This window comes from Myotis daubentonii, chromosome 3 (assembly GCF_963259705.1).
Source record: "Myotis daubentonii chromosome 3, mMyoDau2.1, whole genome shotgun sequence".
Taxonomy (NCBI): Eukaryota; Metazoa; Chordata; class Mammalia; order Chiroptera; family Vespertilionidae; genus Myotis; species Myotis daubentonii.
Genome location: NC_081842.1, coordinates 197,045,253 through 197,069,343, shown reverse-complemented (window position 1 = coordinate 197,069,343; position 24,091 = coordinate 197,045,253). Strand labels below are relative to the sequence as shown.

At 42.7% G+C, this 24,091-nt stretch overlaps 1 protein-coding gene across 8 annotated transcripts in view; it reads left to right on the top strand.

Moving 5' to 3' along the window:
* The window catches only part of ZMYM4 (zinc finger MYM-type containing 4), a 124,644-nt gene that overhangs the window by 10,127 nt on the left and 90,426 nt on the right, over window positions 1-24,091 (top strand). For 6 of the 8 annotated variants that reach the window (XR_009452028.1, XM_059690226.1, XM_059690231.1 and 3 more), the window contains exon 2: window positions 15,150-15,195. The exons of the other annotated variants lie outside the window; for them this stretch is intronic. Coding sequence is in view for 3 of the 6 variants with exons in the window: in XM_059690226.1 (XP_059546209.1) it covers window positions 15,150-15,195 (46 nt within the window). In the remaining 3 variants the exon portion in view is untranslated. The remainder of the gene's footprint in view (window positions 1-15,149; window positions 15,196-24,091) is intronic. 8 annotated transcript variants of the gene reach the window in all.

Here is a 24,091-nt window from a genome sequence, read left to right as displayed (position 1 = left end):
TGTAGTGTTAAGTCTGGGATAACAGGAAAAGTGTCTTGTGAAGGTTATTTAGCTGAGTAGAATGAGGAAGAATGGGATTGGAACCCATTCAGGCTGTGTAAATGAGGATCTGTAGCAACTAAGTTTTGATGATTCTTGGAAAAAAAAAGGCTGATATGCTATGTTCCTGGATGGGAAACGCCAATATTATAAAAATACTAGAGGCCTAGTGTACGAAATCGCACATGGGTAGGGTCCCTAGTCCGAGCCTGTGATCAGGGCCATCTTCCGCCCACTCGCCAGTCCCCAGGTCTGCCCTGCCGCTACCCACCCTGGTTCCCCGTGACTCCCCGTTCGCCGTCTGGCGATCAGAGCCTGCAGGCCAGGAGGGAGGGACTTGAGAGGTGGTCAATGCACCTCATAACGACTCTCTAGAGGTCTTTCTGGTTGTTATGCTGTTATGGTTGCTGGGCTTTTATTATATAGGACGCCCCACTACTAAGCATTAACTCAGTCAGTAGTACAAGGGACTTTTTTTCTTTTTTCTTTTGATGGTGAAGAGGATAGAATTTGACAAAACAATGATCAAATTCATTTGGAATTATAAATATGTGAAAGATCGCCAAAGTAATTTTTAATTGAAGAATAATGGGAGAATGCAGGAGTAGGGGAATGTGTGGGTACCTTGTTCTATATAATCTTGAATATGATACCGGTATAGGAATGTTCAGACAAATTATTACAAATAAATAGACTCATATCCATACATAGGAACATAATTATTTATTCATTAAATGGTGTTTGGACAGTCTGCCAGTCATTTGGGCAAAAATAAAGTTAGATCTTTTTCTTACTCCTCATGCCAAAACAAATTTGAGAGGGATTGAATATATAAATATAATAAAACAAAAGTATAAAGGGACCTAAGGAAAATTAGATAAATCTTAGATATTGATATAGGGAATGCATTTCTAAGCATAGGTAATAATAATAATGATAATGCAATTCAAAACAATGATAGATTTGACTACATTGAAAAAACTATCACATAAAATTTTTTTTTTTTCCCATTCTGACCCAAGGATAGATTTTTGATTTTTTTTTTTTTTTTTTTAGAGAGAGAAGTAGTGTGTGTGTTGGAGGGGAGGGAGAGAGAGACAGACAGACATCAATGTGAGGGAGAAAAATGGATTGGTTGTCTGCCGTACTTGTTCTGAATGGGGCTTGAACCTGTAATCTAGTTGTGTGCCCTGACCAGGAATTAAACCTGCAACCTTTTGTTGCATGGGATGACGCTCCAACCAACTGAGCCACCTGGCCAGGACAAAAAAATCTCACATTTTTAAAAAGGAAAAGTGTTTGAAATGTGTGACAAATGGAAGTGACTACGGAGTACTGGACAGATAAAAGCAGATAACCACTTTAAAAGTCATCTTATAATTCCTCAGTGTTCCACATCCAGTCATTATTCATTTTTTCATTAAAATGCTTGAGTGTCGCCCTAACTGGTTTGGCTCAGTGGATAGAGCGTTGGCCTGCGGACTCAAAGGTCCCAGGTTCGATTCCGGTCAAGGGCATGTACCTTGGTTGTGGGTACATACCCAGTAGGGAGTGTGTGGGAGGCAGCTGATCGATGTTTCTCTCTCATTGATGTTTCTAACCCTCTATCCCTCTCCCTTTCTCTTTGTAAAAAAATCAATAAAATATATTTTTTTAAAAAAATGCTTGAGTGTCTATATGCCGGGAGCTGGTCCATCCTTGCTATTTCAAGGGACCTGGCATATATGGCATACGGTTCTTAATATGTTTGCTCACCTTCTTGGCGCTGTGTTTTAACCAAAGTCACCTCTCCGAGAAAGGTTGAATCCCCAGGTAGGGATTTTCCCCTGAAGTTAGGGAGGGAATAAAACCCCTCAACTAAGTGCCAGGCGGGTAATTAATCCCTTTAACTATGAACAATCATGCTTAAACTACATAATCTTTTCTCCCTGGAATGGAGATAAGAAACGCCCTAACCTTTGTAATAGAGATTGATAGGATTGAATCAACTGGTATAAATACAGTTGTAACAAGACAGAAACACTCAGAACTTAGAACAGAATCAAGAAGACAGAACCTACACGGAGCCTAGAGACAGAAGAACTTCGCTGGAGAGAGCATGCCGGAGGATCCTGGAGAGGGACTGGCCTCGGAGCCTAGAGACAGAGCCTAGCGGGAGAACATGGCAAGGGATCCTGGACTGAACCTGACTACAGAGATTGGCAGGAGAACCTGACTGGAACCTGGACACTGAACCTGACTGGAGAGCCTGGACAGAACCTGGCTGGAGAACCTAGCGAGGGAACATGGCTACAGAACCTCGCTGGAGATCCGAAGCAGAACCTCTCTGGAGATCCGGGCTAGAGATCCTGGCTAGGCTGCTGATCAACTGAACGCTGTCTCCGTGTCATTCCTTCTTCGCTGACTCCGTCCACGCCCTTGGGGACCCCTGGACCCGCTGGGGCTGGACCCCGGCATATGGCGCCCGAACAGGGACCCCTAGGTAAGCGCCCTGCACTTGGGACGGATCGGACTCCACCATAGGAAGAGGGTGCATAGTCTTCGCCGACTCCGTCCACACCTTTGGGAACCCCTGGAACAGGATTCCCTTAGGTAAGCCCCCCCATTGAGAACCCCACACTCGGGACGGATAGGACTCCACCATAGGAAGAGGGTGGATAGTCTTCGCCGACTCCGTCCACACCTTTGGGAATCCCTGGAACAGGATTCCCTTAGGTAAGCCCCCCCCCTTGAAAACCCCCACACTCGGGACGGATAGGACTCCACCAGGGTGCTGCAAACCCCCCTATAGAGGATAAGTAGGGTAAGAAGGTGGATAGTACAGAACTTAGATTGAGAAGATGTGCCATACTGAGTCCAAAGAAATAAGACTCTGTATTGATCTTTTAACACATATGCTTGCTAGCAGAGGAATTAAGGTTACTCCCAGTCAGACAGAACGTTTTGTACAAGAAATATGTCCATGCTTTTCTGAGGAAGGAAAGGTGCCGGAAAGGTAAATGTAGAGGCATGGGAGAAGGTAGGCCCAAGGAGCCTTATCCTTAACCCCACTGCAGCCTTTCCACCCCGGGAAAGTGCAGGATTGGCAAGCTCTCCCTGGGGTGATAGATCAGGACTCAGGTAATAGCAGAAAGCGCCAATCCTACTCTTAAAATGGATACAAGAGAGCGTTTCAGGTTTTTCTTTTTAATGCTTGCTTTTAAAAAATAAAAAAGGGGGAATTTGCCGGGAGCCGGTCCATCCTTGCTGTTTCAAGGGACCTGGCATATATGGCATACGGTTCTTAATATGTTTGCTCACCTTCTTGGCGCTGTGTTTTAACCAAAGTCACCTCTCCGAGAAAGGTTGAATCCCCAGGTAGGGATTTTCCCCTGAAGTTAGGGAGGGAATAAAACCCCTCAACTAAGTGCCAGGCGGGTAATTAATCCCTTTAACTATGAACAATCATGCTTAAACTACATAATCTTTTCTCCCTGGAATGGAGATAAGAAACGCCCTAACCTTTGTAATAGAGATTGATAGGATTGAATCAACTGGTATAAATACAGTTGTAACAAGACAGAAACACTCAGAACTTAGAACAGAATCAAGAAGACAGAACCTACACGGAGCCTAGAGACAGAAGAACTTCGCTGGAGAGAGCATGCCGGAGGATCCTGGAGAGGGACTGGCCTCGGAGCCTAGAGACAGAGCCTAGCGGGAGAACATGGCAAGGGATCCTGGACTGAACCTGACTACAGAGATTGGCAGGAGAACCTGACTGGAACCTGGACACTGAACCTGACTGGAGAGCCTGGACAGAACCTGGCTGGAGAACCTAGCGAGGGAACATGGCTACAGAACCTCGCTGGAGATCCGAAGCAGAACCTCGCTGGAGATCCGAAGCAGAACCTCTCTGGAGATCCGGGCTAGAGATTCTGGCTAGGCTGCTGATCAACTGAACGCTGTCTCCGTGTCATTCCTTCTTCGCTGACTCCGTCCACGCCCTTGGGGACCCCTGGACCCGCTGTGGTCGGACCCCGGCATCTATACAAGGAACCATTGTAGATACTGAGGATATAGTAATGAATAATAAAATGGAGAAAATCTCTGCTCTTCATAGTTTACATTCTGTGATGGGAGAAATAATTGCTAATTAAATAATGGGGAAGATTTAAAATGGAATGTTTCTGTAGAGAAAACAGAAAAAAGGAAATGCAATATGCTATGGTGGAAAGGCCATTGCAATTTTAAATAGTGACATTTAAGCAAAAACCTGAAGGAGGTGAGAAAACTATCCATGTCGGCACCTGAGAGGAAAAATATTCCAGGTAGAGGGAAAAAAGGCAAAGGCTGTGAGGGAGAGTGCTGTGCATGTTATGAACAGCAAAGTTGTGGTAGCTTGAAGGGGAGTGAGCAACATGGTGGTGAGTAGTAGGAGATGAGGTAAGGGAAATAACTGTCTAAATCCTTTAAGGGCATTTAAGTCAGTATTGTCCTTTGTTGTGGCGACTGTTGTGTACATTGTCGGATGTTTCACAGCATCCCTGACCTCTACCCACTAGATGTCAGTAAAATCCCCAGTTGTGGTAACCAAAAATGCTTCCAGACATTATCAAATTCTAGATTTGGGAGCATTGCCCCTGATTGAAAAGCACTGCTTTTCTAAATCACTGTCAGTCCTTCTGGACAAGGCTTGGAGGAAGATTTATGGTGTGTACTTGTGGTAACAGTGCAGAGTTCGTAAGGGCGACCCAATCTCTCCTCAGTCAAGTGGCTATGGGTCTTTGAATCGACTAGGTCTGGAAATGGCAAATGTATTTGACTTCCACTGTGATGATTCAAGTCAGATTGGCCACCAGGTTTAGGCATTTTCGTGTTGTACAGATTAAACTGCCCATCTATTTCATTCCTAGGAACATCGTAATCAATTAGCCACTGCCAAAGATCCCTGTGGGCCAAAGCATTCTGATTACTGGTATGTCCCTGCTGCCCTTACTATGGGGTTAATGCTGTCACTTGGCCTTTATTACTTTGGGATCCCACAATCCTCAGTGAAATCAAAAGAGCCCATCTCGATAACATTCCCAATAGTAATACCAAAAGAGCAGCCACACAGCTTTTCAAGTATGCAGAGCTTCCCTAACGAATATAGTGTCTCCTGGACTTTACCCCTGGTGGTACCAATAATTTAATAGTCAGAGGACAGAAACCTCAGAGTAGTTTGAATAGGGAAAGTTCAATATAAAGAATTATTAACTAGTTACAAAGAATTGACCCTAGGGGGGAAAGAGAACTTTAAGATATGCAGGGTAGCAGGTAGAGGGAGCAACAACTAACTTTAGGGCTGAGTCAGAGTAGCAGGGATGGAATTAATTTGAAAGATGCCCCATCTCTCAGCTTAAAGGCTGAGATTCAGATCTTGTTGGAGAGGATGTGTTCCACTGGATGCTGGATAGGTTTGAAGTGCTGCAGCTTTTTGTTGGCAAACAGGGTGCTGACAAAAGTCACTAGGAAGGCCCTTGCTGAACCTGGTTAACAAGACAGCTGGAGCATTGGTAAAATTCTCTGGGGAGCTTCTTGCCCTCTGGGGTGCTGACAGAACTTTCTGGGAAACCAATCATATGGTTGTGTGTGTGTGTGTCACTGGAGACTTGATGGGAAGTTGGCACCTGGGAGAGGGTCATTGGGTGTTTTGCATGCTACTAGCCTCCACTGGAGCAAGCAGTTCAGAGCACAGTTTAATGAGAAGAAAACCCCTTTCCTTCTGCAGTACTCTTTTCCAGTGCATCTGCTGACAAAGATTGTTAACATTGTGCCAGTTGGCAAAGGAGAAGTGTTCACTGGTGCCAGCTGCATCACAGAGTAGATTTGGAGATTAGAGGAAATCTATCTATATATATATAAAAGCCTATGACCGGTCCACTGGTCGCTATGATGTGCACTGACCACTGGGGGCAGACGCTTAACGCAGGAGCTGCACCCTGGTGGTCAGTGCACTCCCATAGCTAACCTCCTGCGGCCAGTCAACCTCCCACGATCCCTCCCCCTGGCTGACCAACCTCTCACGGCCCCTACCCCAGCCAACCTCCCATGGCCCTGATCCGCTCCTATCACATACCAGGCCAAGGGTCCCCACCCATGCACGAATTCATGCACTGGGCCTTTAGTTTAAAAATAAATGTTGCCCAAACCGGTTTGGCTCAGTGGATAGAGCAGGGGTCCTCAAACTATGGCCCACGGGCCACATGCAAATTCAAATATTGTATTTGTTCCCGTTTTGTTTTTTTACTTCAAAATAAGATATGTGCAGTGTGCATAGGAATTTGTTCATAGTTTTTTTTTAAACTATAGCCCGGCCCTCCCACGGTCTGAGGGACAGTGAACTGGCCCCTGTTTAAAAAGTTTGAGAACCCCTGGGATAGAGCGTCAGCCTGTGGACTGAAGGGTCCCAGGTTTGAGTCTGGTCAAGGGCATGTACCTTGGTTGTGGGCACGTCCCCAGTAGGGAGTGTGCAGGAGGCAGCTGATCGATGTTTTTCTCTCATCGATGTTTCTAACTCTCTTTCCCTCTCCCTTCCTTTCTGTAAAAAAATCAATAAAATATATATTAAAAAAATAAATAAAAGTAAACGTTGACTGGCACATGCAGAATACATATAAAGCTCTTCCTAGCACCAATTGGATATGACCAGAAGGAATTGCCATGGAATATTCAAAGTGATGAAAAGGAAGGATCTAAAACTATAACTATTTACTTAAGAAAACTATAATTTAAAATTAAAAGTGAAATAAAGAGCTTCACGACAAGAAAAAAGCTAAAGGATTTCATCACTACCAAACCAGTATTATAAGAAATGTTAAAGGGTTTTCTTTATGAAGAAGAAAAAGAAAAGAAAGAAAAAGCAAAGAACAGTTATAAAGAATAAAATGACAATAAATACGTAACTGTAAATAATCACTTTAAATGTAAATGGCTGAAATACTCCAATCAAAAGACATAGCCCTCGCTGGTTTGTCTCAGGGGATAGAGCATCAGCCTGCGGACTGAAGGGTCCCGGATTTGATTCCTGCCAAGAGCACGTGTCCAAGTTGCAGGCTCAATCCCCAGTAGGGGGTGTGCAGGAGGCAGCCGATCAGTGATTCTCATCATTGATGTTTCTATCTCTCCCTCTCCCTTTCTCTCTGAAATCAATAAAAATATATTTTTAAAAATGATATAGAATAGCAGAATGGATAAGAAAACAAGACCCAAAAGGAGACGTATGTACTACTATTTGTAATACTTTAAACAAGAAAATAAAATTTAAAAGAAGAAAAATTCAAAAGAAGAAAACAAGACCCATGTATATGCTGTCTACAAGAGACCTACCTCAGAATGAAAAAATACGTTAAAAGTCAAGGGAAAAAGATAATTCATGCAAAGAGAAATGGAAAAAATAAAACCTGGGTTAGCAATACTTGTATCAGTCAAAATCGACTTCAAAACAAAGGAGATAACGAGACAAGAAAGGCTATCACATAATGCTAAAGGAATTAATCCAACAAGAGGCTATAACCCTTGTAAACGTTTATACACCCAACATCGGAGCACCTAAATATATAATGCATATCTCAGTGGGAGAGATTGACAGTAATGTAGTCAATAGTAGGGGATTTATTTATTGTTAATTCTCACCAAGGGAATGAGTCTGCAACCGAGGTGTGTGTTCTTGACTGGAATCGAACCCGGGACCCTGGACTGACGCTTTATCCACTGAACCAAACATGCTAAGGCCATAGTAGGGGATTTTAAGACCCCATTGACATTAACAGATCTTCCAGACAGAAAATTAAGAAGGAAGCAAGGGCCTTAATTGACACACTAGATCAGGTGGGTTTAATTGATGTCTTCAGAACATTTCATTCCAATGTCACAGAATATAAATTCTTTTCAAGTGCACATGGAACCTTTTTCTAGGATAGATCACATTAGGACAGAAAACATCAGTCAGTTGTTTCTGTACATGTCCTGAATGGGGATCAAACCCACAACTTGGGTATGTGCTCTGGGAATGGAACCTGCAACCTTTTGGTGTGCAATGCTCCAACCAACTGAGCCACACTGGGCAGTGGTTAAGAATTTTTTTTTAATTGAATTTATTGGGGTGACATTGGTTAATAAAATTATATAGGTTTCAGGTGTACAATTCTATAATACATCATCTGTATATTGTATCATATTGTGTGTTCACCACCCAAAATCACGTCTCCTGTCACCATTTATGCTCTCTTTATGCTCTTCTACCTTCCCCCACCCCCTTTTACCTCTGGTAATCACCATACTGTTGTCTGTGTCTATGAGAGTTTTTTTTTTAAATTTTTTTCTTAATCTCTTCACCTTTTTCACCCAGCCCTCCCGAAATCTCCTCCCCTCTAACAGCTATTAGTCTTTTTTCTGTTTCTACGTGTCTCTTTTTATTTTGCTTAGTTTTTTTGTGTGTTTTGTCCATGAGATTGTACATAAAAGTAAAATCTATGGTATTTGTCTTTGTCTTTGTCAGACTAGCTTATTTTACTTCACATAATACAGTAAAACCTCACTAAAAATGGACTAATTCGGGCGAGGGGGGTGTCCGTTAAAGCTGAGAGTCTGTTATATAATAAAATAGGTTTTCCAAATGCATATGTTTAAAAAATTGACAAATTAGTTTACCTGTTTTTACTTATGTAAACACGTTTGTGTAATTAAAATCAAGTATGTATGAAAAGTTTAATTTCACAGAAAAGTTTCCTATATGTGTTACTGTAATTTTAAATTTATACTGAATAGGTCTAGTAAATGTGTACATTCACCAGTCACCATGATTAAATAAATGCACACAGATGGGGCATGTAATTGTTGGAAGTTGAATCAAATTTGGAAAGGATTATGACAGTTTGCAAAGGCATAGAAAAGATGCTTATTTTGTGTCATAAGTTATCTGAGAGAAAGAAGATAGCCAGCACTATGTACTCGTGATAAAGCTATTTTTACAAAGCAGTAAGACATTTTGATTCTCAAACTTTATGTTTTAAATTATAGAATAACTATTACACAGTTTTAAAAAAATTTCCCTATATATTTACAAGTGATAGTTAAGACTTTTAAAATGGCCAAAACCGGTTTGGCTCAGTGGATAGAGCGTCGGCCTGCGGACTGAAGGGTCCCGGGTTCGATTCCGGTCAAGGGCATGTACCTGGGTTGCGGGCACATCCCCAGTGGGAGATGTGCAGGAGGCAGCTGATCGATGTTTCTCTCTCATCGATGTTTCTAACTCTCTATCTCTCTCCCTTCCTCTCTGTAAAAAATCAATAAAATATATTAAAAAAAAAAAAAAAAAGACTTTTAAAATGTTTTGACAAAAATCTTAAAGATCACAGAACAGTTGTAATTTTTCCCCCTTTGATTATTAAGATTGCTTTGCTCTTTTGGTTTCAATTTTCAAGGTCATTTTATGGTCTTGCACTATAGTGAAAAGTGAGTATTGTCTGTATGAAAAATGTTTTTTTCCACAACAACTTTTTATATTTTTACAATGATAAAATGGTTATCAAGATCAATACTATGAATAAGCTTGAAAGTATAAGTAGAGGATGTGTGAATACAAAGACATTACCATTATGGGGATGAGGAAGAGGAATGGATGTTTAATTTGTGATGTTCTGTTGCGGGCACTAAAACTATTTGAAGCTTCTGCTTAATCTTTGAGATTCTTGCTAATTTTAACATGCACTCTAGGATGTTTATGTTTTTAATACAGACAAGTTTTAAGTTACTTAATAATAGTAATTTTTTTATTCAGCAAACATTAATTGAACTTCTGTTCTGTGTTGGGCATTGTTGTAGATGCTAAGGTTACAACAAAATTTCTGTAAACTAGGATACAGTCTAATCTGCCCCTTCTGCTTTGAGAAATGTGGATTCTCTAATCCTTTACAGAGTCTTGATTTCATTAGAGTTCTGTTGAAAGAAACTAGATTATTTTTAATTTTTGTATATTTCCAAAGGCTTTTGTTTAAAAAGTGTTCATTTTTTTTATGAGTTTCTTTTTTAGGTAGTCTTTAGAATATAGTTAAAACTTCACTTTTGTATAGCCCCAGTTAATTGTCAGCAGACGTAGACACATCTGATGTACTAGTGCTAGGAAAGAGAGTTGTGAATTCTCCCTTGTTTAGGAAGTTGTGTGTGTGGGTTGTGTGAGATGGCATCATTAAAGAATTGTAACTAGCTTACTTATGAAATCTGAGTAGGTGTTTACTATTGGATTAAGACTGGAAATGCTTGAGCACAGTGCACAGTGATCCAGAGGCATAAAACTACCTGAGAGAGTGGGTGAGCTACAGGTCATCCTATATAATAGAAGCCTAAAATGCAGATAGTTCCCTCTACTGGGAATTCAACTGCTTGCTATGATATATGCTGACCACCAGGGGGTGGTGCGGAACATGGCGGGTGTCGGTGACACAGTGCTGGCAGCGGGTGGCAGTGGAGGTGCTACCGGCCCCTATGGGCCCCAACAAGAGCGGGACCATGGCGGGATGGTGGAGCAGGTGAGCAGTCGGCGCCAGGCTAAGGCAGGTGCGAGTGGGGCTTGATCGCCCCGATGATTGACCTGCAGATAGCAACCAGCAGCAGTGGTGGGGTGCAGGGCTCTGATGACTCAGTTGGAGGGGGGCGTGTGGGGGCCCGGGGACCCAGGTGCTGCCCAGGGCCTAGAGGTCAGCTGGACCTGCCCTTCCATGCCAGACGCTTGTGTTTCGATTGTTGGCCAGGCTTTGGGACCGCACCCGTGCACGAATTTTGTGCACTGGGCCTCTAGTTTATAACAATAATAGCTAGAGCAGTGGTCGGCAAACTCATTAGTCAACAGAGCCAAATATCAATAGTATTTCTTCAAAATAGACTCACCCAGGCCGAAAACCGACTTCTGCGCATGGGCCACAAAGTTTCAGTCGCAATGTATGTGTGCACCCGCATGTGGTATTTTGTGGAAGAGCCACACTCAAGGGGCCAAAGAGCCACATGTGGCTCTCGAGCCGCAGTTTGCCGACCACTGAGCTAGAGCATTTGCATTGGGGATGGGAATTTAATTGGAACATGAAGGTAGGAAATGATGAAGGCCAGATTTTGGAGAATCAGATGTTTGGACTTTTTCCTGGGGAGCCTTATTCAGAGGTGTGTGTGTGTTTGTCCCCCAACCTCCATTTATTTTATAAGATAGAGGTGTAAATAGTACTTATTTAATGAGACTTTAAGGAGGCTAAATGAATTAAGTAAATTTAAAAGGTGAAAGCAGTGCCAGGCACAGTGTGAGGGTCCTGATAACTGTTAATCACTAGTTAGACTGATTTAGGAACCATTGCCTCAGGTCACCTAAAAAGTTCCATAGTTGGGCACTTACTTGATAAATACTAGAGTCACAGGTGGTTAGTAACTACTTACAAAGATTAATCAAAATTTAAAAATGAAAACAAGCCGTAACCGGTTTGGCTCAGGGATAGAGCGTCGGCCTGTGGACTGAAAGGTCCCAGGTTCGATTCCGGTCAAGGGCATGTACTTTGGTTGTGGGCATATCCCCAGTAGGAGGTGTGCAGGAGGCAGCTGATCCGATGTTTCTCTCTCATCAATGTTTCTAACTCTCTCTCTCTCCCTTCCTCTCTGTAAAAAATCAATAAAATATATTAAAAAAAGAGAAAACAAATGTAAAGTAAAACAGCAAAATGCAAATTTAACAATGAGATAACTTTTTTTTCTTGCCTATCAAATTAAGGAAGATGGTAGAGAAGTTCTTGAAACAGCTGAACTCACCTTATTGATATATATAAATATAGTGCTTTTAATGGGCAGTTTGGTAACAGCTATCAAAAATTTAAGTGCTTTCTGGCTGGTGTGGCTCAATTGAGTGGCATCCCATGGACCAAGAGATCCACAGTTGATTCTCAGTCAGGGCACAAGACCAGGTTGCTGGCTTGATCCCCAGTGCGGGGTGAGCAAGAGGCAGCAGTGGTGGCGGGAGGCGGGGCTACTCAATGTTTTTCTCCCCCCTCTCTCTAAAACCAATAAAAGCACATTAAAAAAATTAAGTGCCTATGCTCTTTAATTTCATGACTCTACTTTTTGGAATTGATCATAGATATATGATCAAACATACAGTCACATAAACACACACACTGACATATATAAGCCAACTTATGCTATATATGTATCCCACGTTCAGAGGCTGCTAAATTGCGTTGTTTACCCATATCTTCAGAAAAAAATCACTTCTGCTGTTGTGGTAAATAACCTGCTTCCCTCTTTATAATGGTCTGGCCCTCTAGCAACTTCAGCGCGAAATTATAGCTAATTTGCCTACAAATGTCAGGTGGTTATAATAGTCTGGCCACTCAGTGTATATACATTGATAACAATTATAATATTTGGAAAAAAGCTTGAGACAACCTAAGTGCCCATTTCTATCTATACTAATAATAGAGAAATATGCAAATTATCCATTGCAGTGTCATGACATGACTGGATCAGCAGGCTGCATTCCCCCCCTCTGCTCAGGCAACTGCAAGGTCTGGGGTAGGATAGGATACGATAGGAGGGGATACGATAGGAGGGGATACGAAAGGAGAGGGTGAGGAGGGCAGGCCTGCATGCAGACAGGTCAAGAGGAGAAACAAATACAGAAAGGGAACAAGAAAAAGACACCGGAATGGAAAAGGGAAGGAAATGTGGGGCTGCATGTGGGAGGTGGTGGTGACCACGGGGGGGGGGGGGGGGGGGAGGGGCGAGGGGAGCAGGTGAGCCCGGTGAGGGACGGGGCAGGAGCCCTACCCAGACATGGGAAGAGGGCGGTGTCCCCGGGGTGGGCTGAGGCCTTCTGGATGCAGGCGCTCCTGCTTCGCAGCATCCTCGCTGGGCCCGGCGTCCTGGGCAGGGAATGGGAGTAGGATGGTGGCAGGGAGGCTGGGAAGGGGAGGCCGTGAACACCTGGCCCTGGGCTGAGCCCTGGGCTGGGGATTAATGCCCCTCTGAAAAGAAGCTTTAAGAAGGGAAGGAGGGAGAGAAGAACTTTATAAAGGAGTCAGTAGACAGCAGAGTTAAAGAAGGAAAGAGGATGTATGAGTGAACTGTAGGAGCTATAATGAAAATCAAGTGTAGTTGTGTACTGGGGACAGATTTTAAAAGTAGGAGTCAGAAAAGAAAAAAAGATAACTGATAGTGAGTAATTAGGCCAGGTAGATAGATATTAAAATAGTGGGAGTAGATAAGAATGTATGAGAAAGGTAGGATGAAAGAGAAAGAGGGAGGGAAGAAAAGTTTTAAAGGGGAGCTGGTAGAGCTTAAAAGGAGAATGGGAAGAAGGAAGAAATGTGGGAGGGAGCAAAGCAGGTCTGAGGGCGGAAGTGAAGAAAAAAATTAAGGTGGGAAGGAAAAGGGGAGGTAGGGTAGGGGTAAAGATCAAAGAAGGGATATGGGGAGGGAGCGAGGGTAGGAGAAAGATGGGAAGCAGGATGATGGAACAGAAGTAGGAAATAAGGAGGAAAGAAAAGTTTATAAATGATGAGTCAGTAGGAAAAAGTGTTACATAAAGGAGAGAGAAAAATTGTGTAAGAGGGAGAAGCCAATAAGGAAGTCAAATACAGTTGTGTGGTAAGGGGATAAGATTAAAAAAAAAGGTTAATAGGGGCAGCTAGGCTGGCAGGGGAGGGCAGTTAGGGGGATCAGGCCAGCAGGGCAGGGCAGTTAGGGGGACCAGGCAGGCAGGCAGTGTGGTTAGGGAAGGTAGGCAGGTGAGCAGTTAGGACCCAGAGGTCCTGGGTTGTGAGAGGGATGTCCAACTGCCAGTTTAGGACCAATTGGTTGGACACTTAGCATATTATGCTTTTATTATGTAGAATTTCCTTCTTAATTTGATTAATAATTTGAAGGAAATACTCTTTAGCATGTTGAGTAATTACACTTTTTTCTATGTATTTGTGAAACTATCAAGTGGGAAAGCCCTTATACAATACTTGTGAAAACCACACATGGTCAAATGACATGATTATTAAGAAAAGCTGAAAAAAACATGACTTTGGAGTATATTACTAAATTAAAAATGACCTTCTTGTATTAAAATGTATAGATACAACTGCTACTGTCATTTAGCATCATTTCTCATAGTATTTCTGTAGTATGTTAATAAATGTTATCCTTCAAAAGGGTTCTGTGGTCAAATATGTTTGGGAAATTTTGTGTGAAGCAAAGCAGTATCGGGGTCAGGTATGTTTGGGAAATGCTGGGTGAAACAAAGTAGTACAAGTTTCTTTAGTTTGTCTTTTTAGTGTTTAATTAATTAACAACCATTATAAATTACTAAAAAGATGTTTCGTATTTCCTATATTAATTTGATGACAGAACTTTTCTCAGAACATCTTGCAGGTTTGCATAACAAATGCTGAGAAATGCAAAGTATAGCATATGGTTAATAAAAAAGATTGAGAGATTATACAGTATAACACATCCTCAAATGACTTCATTTCATTCAAGATCATTTCCTTATAACTTTCAGATGCCATAAGAACTTAACTTGTTTATACATCAACCCGCCTATGGTAAAATTGGTCTCATTATACATCATTTCACTTAAAGTCGCAGAACCTATCAATGATGTTAAGTGAAAACTTACTGTAAAATATGCTAGGGTGTATGGGTATCCCAGGATGTTGATTGTTCTGTTTAGTGTTGATTTGGAGTTTTGCATAGTTCTCAAGAGATGTTAGTAAGTTCTCAACAATTGTTGAGAGCATGTGTTGGCTACATTTATTATTACAAATATATGTGATTCTGTATTTTATAACATAAAAGTGATTTTAAAAAAGTACGTTTTTTTTTTTTTTTTTTTTTTTTTAATACTGAGGGCATGCATTTATCTCTTTATTTTTGGTTTGTAGGTTTTGGCCTGAGAACTTCTTTTGTTTATTCTGAATTTTATTTTACTCTATTCGATGGTATTTCTGCTTTTGTAAATTGGAGTACTCTGGGTTGAAAATTATAGCTTTTGGGGGAGTTGGGAGGGATACTAAAAAATGCTAGAAGATTATGATGGTTATGTTATTTTTCTCTTTTTGCTTTTTCAGTTTGAGCAGAAAACTGGTGGAATTTTTGATGAAATTGTAGAGAACTGTAAGTACCATTTTAGAAAAAAAATCATGTATTTATATACATAATACAGATAATATATAAGCCTAGATAGAACATTTATCTATAGCAGATTTATCTAAATCAGTTTGATTTATTTGAGATCTCATCACACCTTCTTAGTATATTGAGTAAGTTAATTTGAATTGTAAACCTTAATTTTTAAGGTTGACATATAGCCACACTTTGTGTATGTGTGACGTATATTACAGGGTATCTTAATTTTCTCTTTATATTTTTTCTTTAATATATTTTATTGATTTTAGAGAGGAAGGGAAAAGGATAGAGAGAGAGAGAGATAGAAACATCAATGATGAGAGAGAATCATTGATTGGCTGCCTCCTGCACATCTCCTGCTGGGGATCGAGCCCACAACCCAGGCATGTGCCCTTGGCCGGAATCGAACCTGGGACCCTTCAGTCCACAGGCCGGCGCTGTATCCATTGAGCCAAATCAGCTAGGGCTCTTTATATTTTTTTCATGGTACATGGTTTTCTTTAAAAAAATCTGTTTCTTATAATTATAAAACTAATGCATTCAATTTTACAATACAAAAATGAATAAAGCTGAAAACCCAAGCCTTTGTTTTTACCATTCTCCAAAGATAAACAGTTTTAAAAGTTTAATATATACCTTTCCCAATATTTTTTCTGTGAACGTATGTGTTTCTATATATGGTAGGTGTGGTTTATGTATGTATGCAGGGAATTATATGATTTTTTCTTATTTTTTAACTCAACTGCCTAGATATCGTTCTATGTCATTGGATTGGATCTACCTACTGCATCCTTTCTAACAGTATTTTTTTCTAACTCAGTATTTTTTTTTGTATGGCTGTACGTACTATAATTAAATTACTGTCCTCTTTTATACATATGTATTTTATTTTTAATTTTTTCTCTATTACAAGTAATATGCAATATGTTTTCCTATATACATCTTTGTGTACTTGTTGAAGTAATTGATGAATCATCATAGGATGTTCATGCACTTGTTTATGAAGAGTAAATTTTGTCACCTATAATTCCTAAGTCGGGAAATGTGTATTTCTTTTGTTTTTTAAGTTTATTTCATCCAGTAAGATATGTGAGTACCATCTTTCTCTTTGAAATTAGGTAATATTGGTGATAACAGTTTTTATACTACATATTGAGAGGTAACTAGCTTTCCTGATCTTTAGTAGATTTAGTTGTCTTTTTCTTGCATGCAAGAAAGTAAATTAGGCTTCAGCTAGCTTATCCAGAAGAAACCTCAGAAATGTATTGGAGTACTTCACAGAATTTAGGGACGGTAGAGAACAAATTTCCTCCAGGGAACTCAATGAAAGGAGACCATGTGCCTGCTCTGTCTATGCTGCTAAAAACAGTTATGTTCCAGTGACTTATTTCTTCTGTATGCCCATTTTAAATTTCAAGTTCCTAGGAAAAAAATTATGATTGTGCCAGCTTAGATTTGATGTTTATCTTTGACCCAGTCATCTCTGGTCAGGAAAAGTAAGGTTACAAAGTAAAACATGGCTGTTAGGAGGTATCCCTCAGTCTCTACTACTCACTTTTATCAAATAATTTTTGATTACCTTTTTCTCGACATGCCTTTGCTCAAGTCTATATACTGGTAGTGATAGAAATTAATCAAATAGGTTTCTAATGAAGGTTTGAACCTGATGCTTTGTTTGTTAAAGATGTTGAATAACAACTATCTTAAAGTGGTAGCAGGAATCTTAATGCATTAACCAAGCTGCTGTACTTGGGTTACTATACCAAGTATTTGGAGTTTATGTTTATGATACCTGGTGCTTTTCTGTTCCAACCCCACTTTAATTTAAGGGTGGAGGTTTAAAAGCAGGGAACTTTATACCAAATGTTGAGTGCAAATGGTGTGGTAGAGATTGCCCTATATCTCCTTTCTGGAAGATTATCATTAAGGGGTTGTTAAAGGTTCTGGAGGCAGAGAAGTGAGTTGCTTCGAAGGGGAAAGTGGCCTCTCTCCATGAAGGGGATTCAGGAACATAGCTACCTATCTAATACATATAAAGGCAGACTGCTACATAGATAGTGTTTAGGAAGCATCTAATTCCCAAGATGGTCATTCAAGGTATACCACTTGTCTTGGAGCGCATATCTAGAAAAAAGGAGATTCACTGTTTCTCAGGCAAATAATGTGTTAACTATCCTACTTAATAAAGAGCTAATATGCAAATGGTCATCACACCTTCGTGCCAGGGCCAGGGTACCTGAGGCTGCGCCCGCTGGGGCCAGGGGACCTGAGGCCTTGTTCCCTGCCCAGTGGGGCTTGACAGGGGACCTGAGGCTGCGCCCCCCCGCCCTGCGGGGGTTGGGCCGGCCGGGTCTGGGTCTTGCTTGATTTCAAGGAGCGTGCAGGTTGGTCCTGCGATGTGTCCTAGACTCTGACAGGAGGGAGATTTTCATATACATTTTACTAATTTTCTTTAATCTCTGACACTTCTATTATAGAGAAAGGGCAAATAGCAATATTAAAATATTCCCTCTAGCCCTAGCTGGTTTGTCTCAATGGATAGAGCGTTGACCTGCGGACTGAAGGGTCCCAGGTTCGATTCCAGCCAAGGGCACATGCCTGGGTTGTGGGCTCGATCCCCAGCAGGAGATGTGCAGGAGGCAGCCAATCAATGATTCTCATCATTGATGTTTCTATCTCTCTCTCCCTCTCCCTTCCTCTCTAAAATCAATAAAATATATTTAAAAAATAAAAATAATAAAATATTTCCTCTAATTAATTCCCTTTTAATGTGCACAAATTTCGTGCACTGGGCCACTAGCCCTCTATAATAAAGAGCTAATATGTAAATGGTGTCATGTTCTCACATCATCACGCCCTCATGCAGTCACACTGTAAGGGCTCATACACTCAACACTGGGGAGAGAGGAATGGGGATCAGCCAGGCACAAATGAGCTTGCGGGAGAGGAATGGGGATCAGCCAGGCACAAATGATTCGCGAGGGAGGAATGGGGACCAGCCAGGCTGCGGCCCGGCAGAGGGACAAGCCGCCTGCCCAGTGGTTGCGGGTGCCAGTGGCTGCGCCTGTGTCCCAGGAGAGGGACAAGCCGCCTGCTCCATGGTCCTGGGCGCCAACGGCTGCAGCTGCGCCTGTGGCCCGGGAGAGGGATGAGCCACATGCCCTGCGATCCCAGGTGCCAGTGGCTGTGCCTGTGCCTCCAGCCCTGGAAAGGGACAAGCTGCACGCCCTGCAGTCCCAGGCACCAGCAGCTTCGCCTGTGGCCTAGGAGAGGGACAAGCCTCCTGCTCTGTGTTCCCGGTCACCAGCGCCTGCGGCTGTGGCCTGGGCAAAGTTTCCCACCCACTGCCCCCTGTGGCTGCGGCCGGCCTGGGTCCTAGTTGCCTGCAGCCAGCCAGAGGGAAGGAAGCCCGGGTCCTGGGTGCCTGCGACCGGCCGGAGGAGGGAATTTTGGGTCCCGGGCGCGGGGCAAGGCAGAGGCTATTAGGGGCGATCATGCCATCAGGGGAACAGTTAGGGGCAATCAGGCAGTCAGGCAGAGGTGGTTAGAGGCGATCAGGCAGGCAGGCAGAGAGGTTAGGGATGATTAGGCAGGCAGGCAGGTAGATAGGTGAGCGCTTAGGAGCCAGTGGTCCCAGATTGCGAGAGGCAGTTGGACATCCCCCTAGGGGTTCTGGATTGGAGAGGGTGCAGGCCGGCTGAGGGACCCTCCCACCCCCGTGCACAAATTTTGTGTACCGGGCCTCTAGTCCAATGTAATAAAAACCTAATATGCAAATTGTCCCCTTGGGCAGTCATTGGACTGGGATTTTGACTGGGGACCCAGAGTTTGACTGTTTGCTATGGTGTGCGCTGACCACTAGATGGCGGTGCCAACATGGCAGGCGTTGGTGATATAGTGCTGGCAGCAGGCGGCAGTGGAGGTGCTGCCAGCCTTGATGGGCCCTGATGAGAGCAGGACCACGGCGGGATGGTGGAGTAGGTGAGCAGGCGGTGCCAGGCCAAGGCGGGTGAGAGGAGGGGCCTGATGACCCCACTGATCGCCCTGCCGATGGCAAGCAGGAGCGGCGGTGAGGGGTGGGGCAACCACCTGGCTCCCAGGCACTGAGGGAGAAGGGGCAAATAGCAATCCTATATAATAAAAGCCTAATATGCAAATCGACCAAACAGTGGAACGACCAGTGGAATGACAGGTCACTATCATGCGCACTGACCACCAGGGGGCAGATGCTTAACGCCGGAGCTGTCCCCAGCCCACAGGCCCCAGGCCAGCCAAGGCAGGTGCCAGTGGAGGCTCTTGATTGCCCCACTGGTGGACTCCAGCTGAGGGAGGTGACCAGCAGTGGCTTTGGGGGTCGGGGCCATGAAGCGGGCTATATGAGGCCCGTCAGGTGAGTGTCAGCAGAGCTCCCCCGATCGCCTTACATGTTGCCCCACAAATAGGCCCTGATCGCTGGCCAGGCCTATGGCCCCTACCCATGCACAGATTTCATGTGTTGGCCCTCTAGTATTAAAATATTTCTTCTAATTATTTTCCTTTCAATGTCCACAAATCTGTGCACAGGGCCAGTAGTCTATTTATTTATTTTTTTCCTTTTTTTAAAAAAATTAAATCTTTATTGTTCAGATTCTTACAGTTGTTCCTGTTTTTCCCCCCCATAGCTCCCCTCCACCCTGTTCCCACTCCACCCTCTGCCCTCAACACCCCCACTGTCCTCATCCATAGGTGCACGATTTTTGTCCAGTCTCTTCCCGCATCTCCCTCAATCCTTTCCCCCCCAAGAATAGCCAGTCCACTCCCTTTCTATGCCTCTGATTCTATTATAATCACCAGTTTATTCTGTTCATCAGATTATTTATTCACTTGATTTTTAGATTTACTTGTTGATAGATGTGTATTTGTTGTTCATAATTTGTATCTTTACCTTTTTCTTCTTCTTCCTCTTCTTAAAGAATACCTTTCAGCATTTCATATAATACTGGTTTGGTGGTGATGAACTCCTTTAGCTTTTTCTTATCTGTGAAGCTCTTTATCTGACCTTCAATTCTGAATGATAGCTTTGCTGGATAAAGTAATCTTGGTTGTAGGTTCTTGCTATTCATCACTTTGAATATTTCTTGCCACTCCCTTCTGACCTGAATAGTTTCTGTTGAGAAATCAGCTGACATTTGTATGGGTATTCCCTTGTAGGTAATTAACTGTTTTTCTCTTGCTGCTTTTAAGATTCTCTCTTTGTCTTTTGCTCTTGGCATTTTAATTATGATGTGTCTTGGTGTGGTCCTCTTTGGATTCCTTTTGTTTGGGGTTTTCTGTGCTTCCTGAACTTGTAAGTCTATTTCTTTTACGAGATAGGGGAAGTTTTCTGTCACTATTTCTTCAAATAGGTTTTCGATATCTTGCTCTCTCTCTTCTTCTGGCACCCCCATAATTCGGATGTTGGTATGCTTGAAGTTGTCCCAGAGGCTCCTTACACTATCTTCATATTTTCGGATTCTTTTTTCTTTTTGTTTTTCCAGTTGGGTGTTTTTTGCTTCTTCATATTTCATATCTTTGACTTGATTCTTATGATCCTCTAGTCTGCTGTTGGAACTCTGTATAATATTCTTTATTTCAGTCAGTGTATGCTTAATTTCTAGTTTGTCCTTTTTCATATCCTCGAGGGTCTCACTAAATTTATCGGCGGTTTCTAGAAAATTCTTGAAAAACCTTATAACCGTGGTTTTGAACTCTATATCCAGTAGTTTGCTTTCCTCCATTTCTGTCATTTGTCATCTGTTTCTTTGTCTCCGCATTTTGGCTGCTTCCCTGTGTTGATAGAGTGGCTTTCTGTGCTAGGTGTCCTATAGGGCCCTGTGGCTCACCCTCCCCAATTACCTGAGGTGTACACTCTTGGTGCACCCCTTTGTGGGCTTTGTGCACAGTCTTGTTGTAGTTAAGCCTTGATTGTTGTAGGTATTACTGGGAGGAATTGACCTCCAGGCCAATTGGCTGTGAGAATCAGCTGTGTCTACAGTGGGAGAACTTCTGTGCTGAAGACACCCTTCAGGGGCAAGACTTGCTTCAGTGGGGCTTTGGTGCTCACTGAGTCTTCCCTCTGAGTGTTTTCCTTATGGATCTGAGTTGTAATCTGGATGGTCCCACTCTGACCACTGGGTACACTGGCTTTTGGATCTCTGAGGAGGTGCTAATTTAGCCTCTACCTGAGGCTACCCAGCAGTAACTATGGAGAGATCTGCAGAGTCCTCTTCTTTGGGGTTTGGAGGTGCCGATATGAGGCCCAGCTGTGAAGCAATGCAAGCTGCTGTGGGGCCTTGGGCCTTCTTTTGGAAGTTTGGGTCTCTCAGACCCAGCTGCAGTTTGTTAGGTAATTTTCAGATTGCAAAGGGCCAGGCCTTTCATATGCAAAAGCCTCTGCACACAGCTTGGGTGGGGCAGGGTCTCTGGGGATCAACAGGGCGGAGCAAATAGCTATGGCTGCTCCTCTGTTCTACCCTAGGAGGCCCTGAGTCTCAGTGTCCCGGTAATCGTTGCAAGCACCTCTGAGAGAAAGCCGCCCTTGAGTTCTGCCTGATGCCAGACAGTCCAGTTTCTCCCCGTATGAGTCTGGGTCCCCAGAGACTCGCCCGGACCTGGAGTTCAGAGCAGTCGGGAGCTTGAGACTCCCTCCTGATTGAAAAAAACAACCGTGTCAGCCCTTTCCACGTGCACTGCGTTCTCAGTTGCCAGCCCTTTCCACTTGCGCTGTGTTCAGTTGCCAGCCCTTTTCGAGTGCACCGCGTCCTCAGTTGCTAGCCCTTTCCACATGCGCCTCCGTACCTCTGCACTTTACTTCCGCACCTCCTTTGAGTCTCAGTGTGCCTTTCTCTTTCCTTCTAGTTGTAGAATTTCCACTCAGCCAGCCTTCGGGTGGTTCTGGATGATGTCCATTTTGTCTTTTAGTTGTATTTTTGAAATGGTTGTGAGAGGCAGCAATTTCCGGTGTTTACCTATTGCCTTCATCTTGTTTTTTTTCCAGTAGTCTCTTTATATAAAAGCCTAATATGCTCAGTGTTTCTCCCACTGTCCAACCAGTCACTATGACGTGCACTTACCACCAGGGGGCAGACGCTCAGTGCAGGAGCTGCTGTGACACAGAGGAAAGGCACTGCGGACTTGGCACCCATGAAGCAACAGTCGGCTTCCCCCAAGTGGGACACAGGTCCTGCCACCACTCCAGAGCAACAGCTCTCCAAATCGCAGCTGAAGCTGCCTAGACCCCGGAACGGTTGCTGTGGGCACCGAGTAATAAGGTCACGTAGTAAGCCTGGCTTCCATTCCTTTGCGACGACTAGTATCCTTGCAGTTTCTTCACCCCAGGAACCCGACTTGCTTTATAGCCTGGTGCAAACATTTCCCACTTTAACCAAATGTTCGTGAAGCATTTTCCCTTGCCTCACCTCATTTGATCCTCACAGAAGTCTGGGAGTAGGTAGATAGGAGACTCAGTAGAATCCTGGTTTCTTTTCCTTAGTCAGAAAATGGAGATTTTGAAAGCTTAGAAACTTGACCTGACGGAAAAGTAGGAAGAAATGGTGGACCTTGAAAATGATTTCAGGTTTTCTCACTGCACAGAATATAGTCAAACACTGCTGCAGTTAAATATTTTATCCTTTGTTCTCCCTGTGTGATCTACAATAATAATCTGCTTCATGTTGATATTTACTGCTGTGTTGCTGACAATAACATGAAAGAGAAGTTGGGGTGCTTCACTGGGCCGGAAAAAGTTTAGCTGAATCAGAAAGCAGGTTTAATTAAGCAAGTTTATTCTATACCTATAAAAGGCTAAGTTTACTTGCACATGCACGATACATATAAAGCTCTCGCTGGCGCCAATCACATGCATGTGTTTCCATCTGTCATTGTCAATTGTGAATTTGGTTGAGACTTCTATTATAGAGAAAGGGCAAATAGTGATATTAAAATATTTCTTCTAATTAATTTCCTTCCAATGTTCACAAATTCTGCACTGGGCCACTAGTCAAGAATAATACCATACCTACCATGTATTCATTGGCCAAGATCATCAGGACATGTGGCTTTAGATATTTGTTTTGTAGATCAAATTCAACCATTCTGAAACTTTCACCAAAATATAGTATCTGCTAATTGTTGGTACACATAAACTGATAGAGCTTAACGCCATCAGTGAGGAATTTGGGAAATTTGGTTTAAACATGAAGAAGCTGCATTGACCTTCAAAGATGTAGAGTTTTTAGTGAAAAGGATTTAAAAGAAAAAAGGCTTCAACATTTCATGCAAGTGAAAGAGAAAGTAGGGTTTTTCAACTTCTAGTTCAGTGGTTCTCAACCTTCCTAATTCTGTGACCCTTTAATACAGTTCTTCATGTGGTGGTGACCCCCAATTTCATTGTTACAAATTGAACATAATTAACGCATAATGATTAATCACAAAAACAATACATAATTATATACATGTTTTCCGATGGTCTTAGGCGACTCCTGTGAAAGGGTCGTTTGACCCCCAAAGAGGTTGCGACCCACAGGTTGTGAACCGCTGTATCTAGTTCATCATCTCTTAGGAGAATTTGTGCTGTGGATTTTATAAGATACATGGTGATACAGGAAATGACTGATACTGAGGATTACCTTAACTCATGTTCCCTTAACTCTTGCCAGTTAATGTGAATTTTGGAGGAAATTCAGATAGAATAGAGAAATTTTTAAAAAGTGCGTTCAGATAGTTGCTTCTTTTTATCAAGGACATTTATTTAGTGGCTCTAAAAGAACTACCTGGTCATTCTCCTATGGTTAATTTCTTACTGTCATCGAACATAACAGATTTTACAACTTCAAGGAAAAAATAATATCATTGCTGAGTTGTTGAA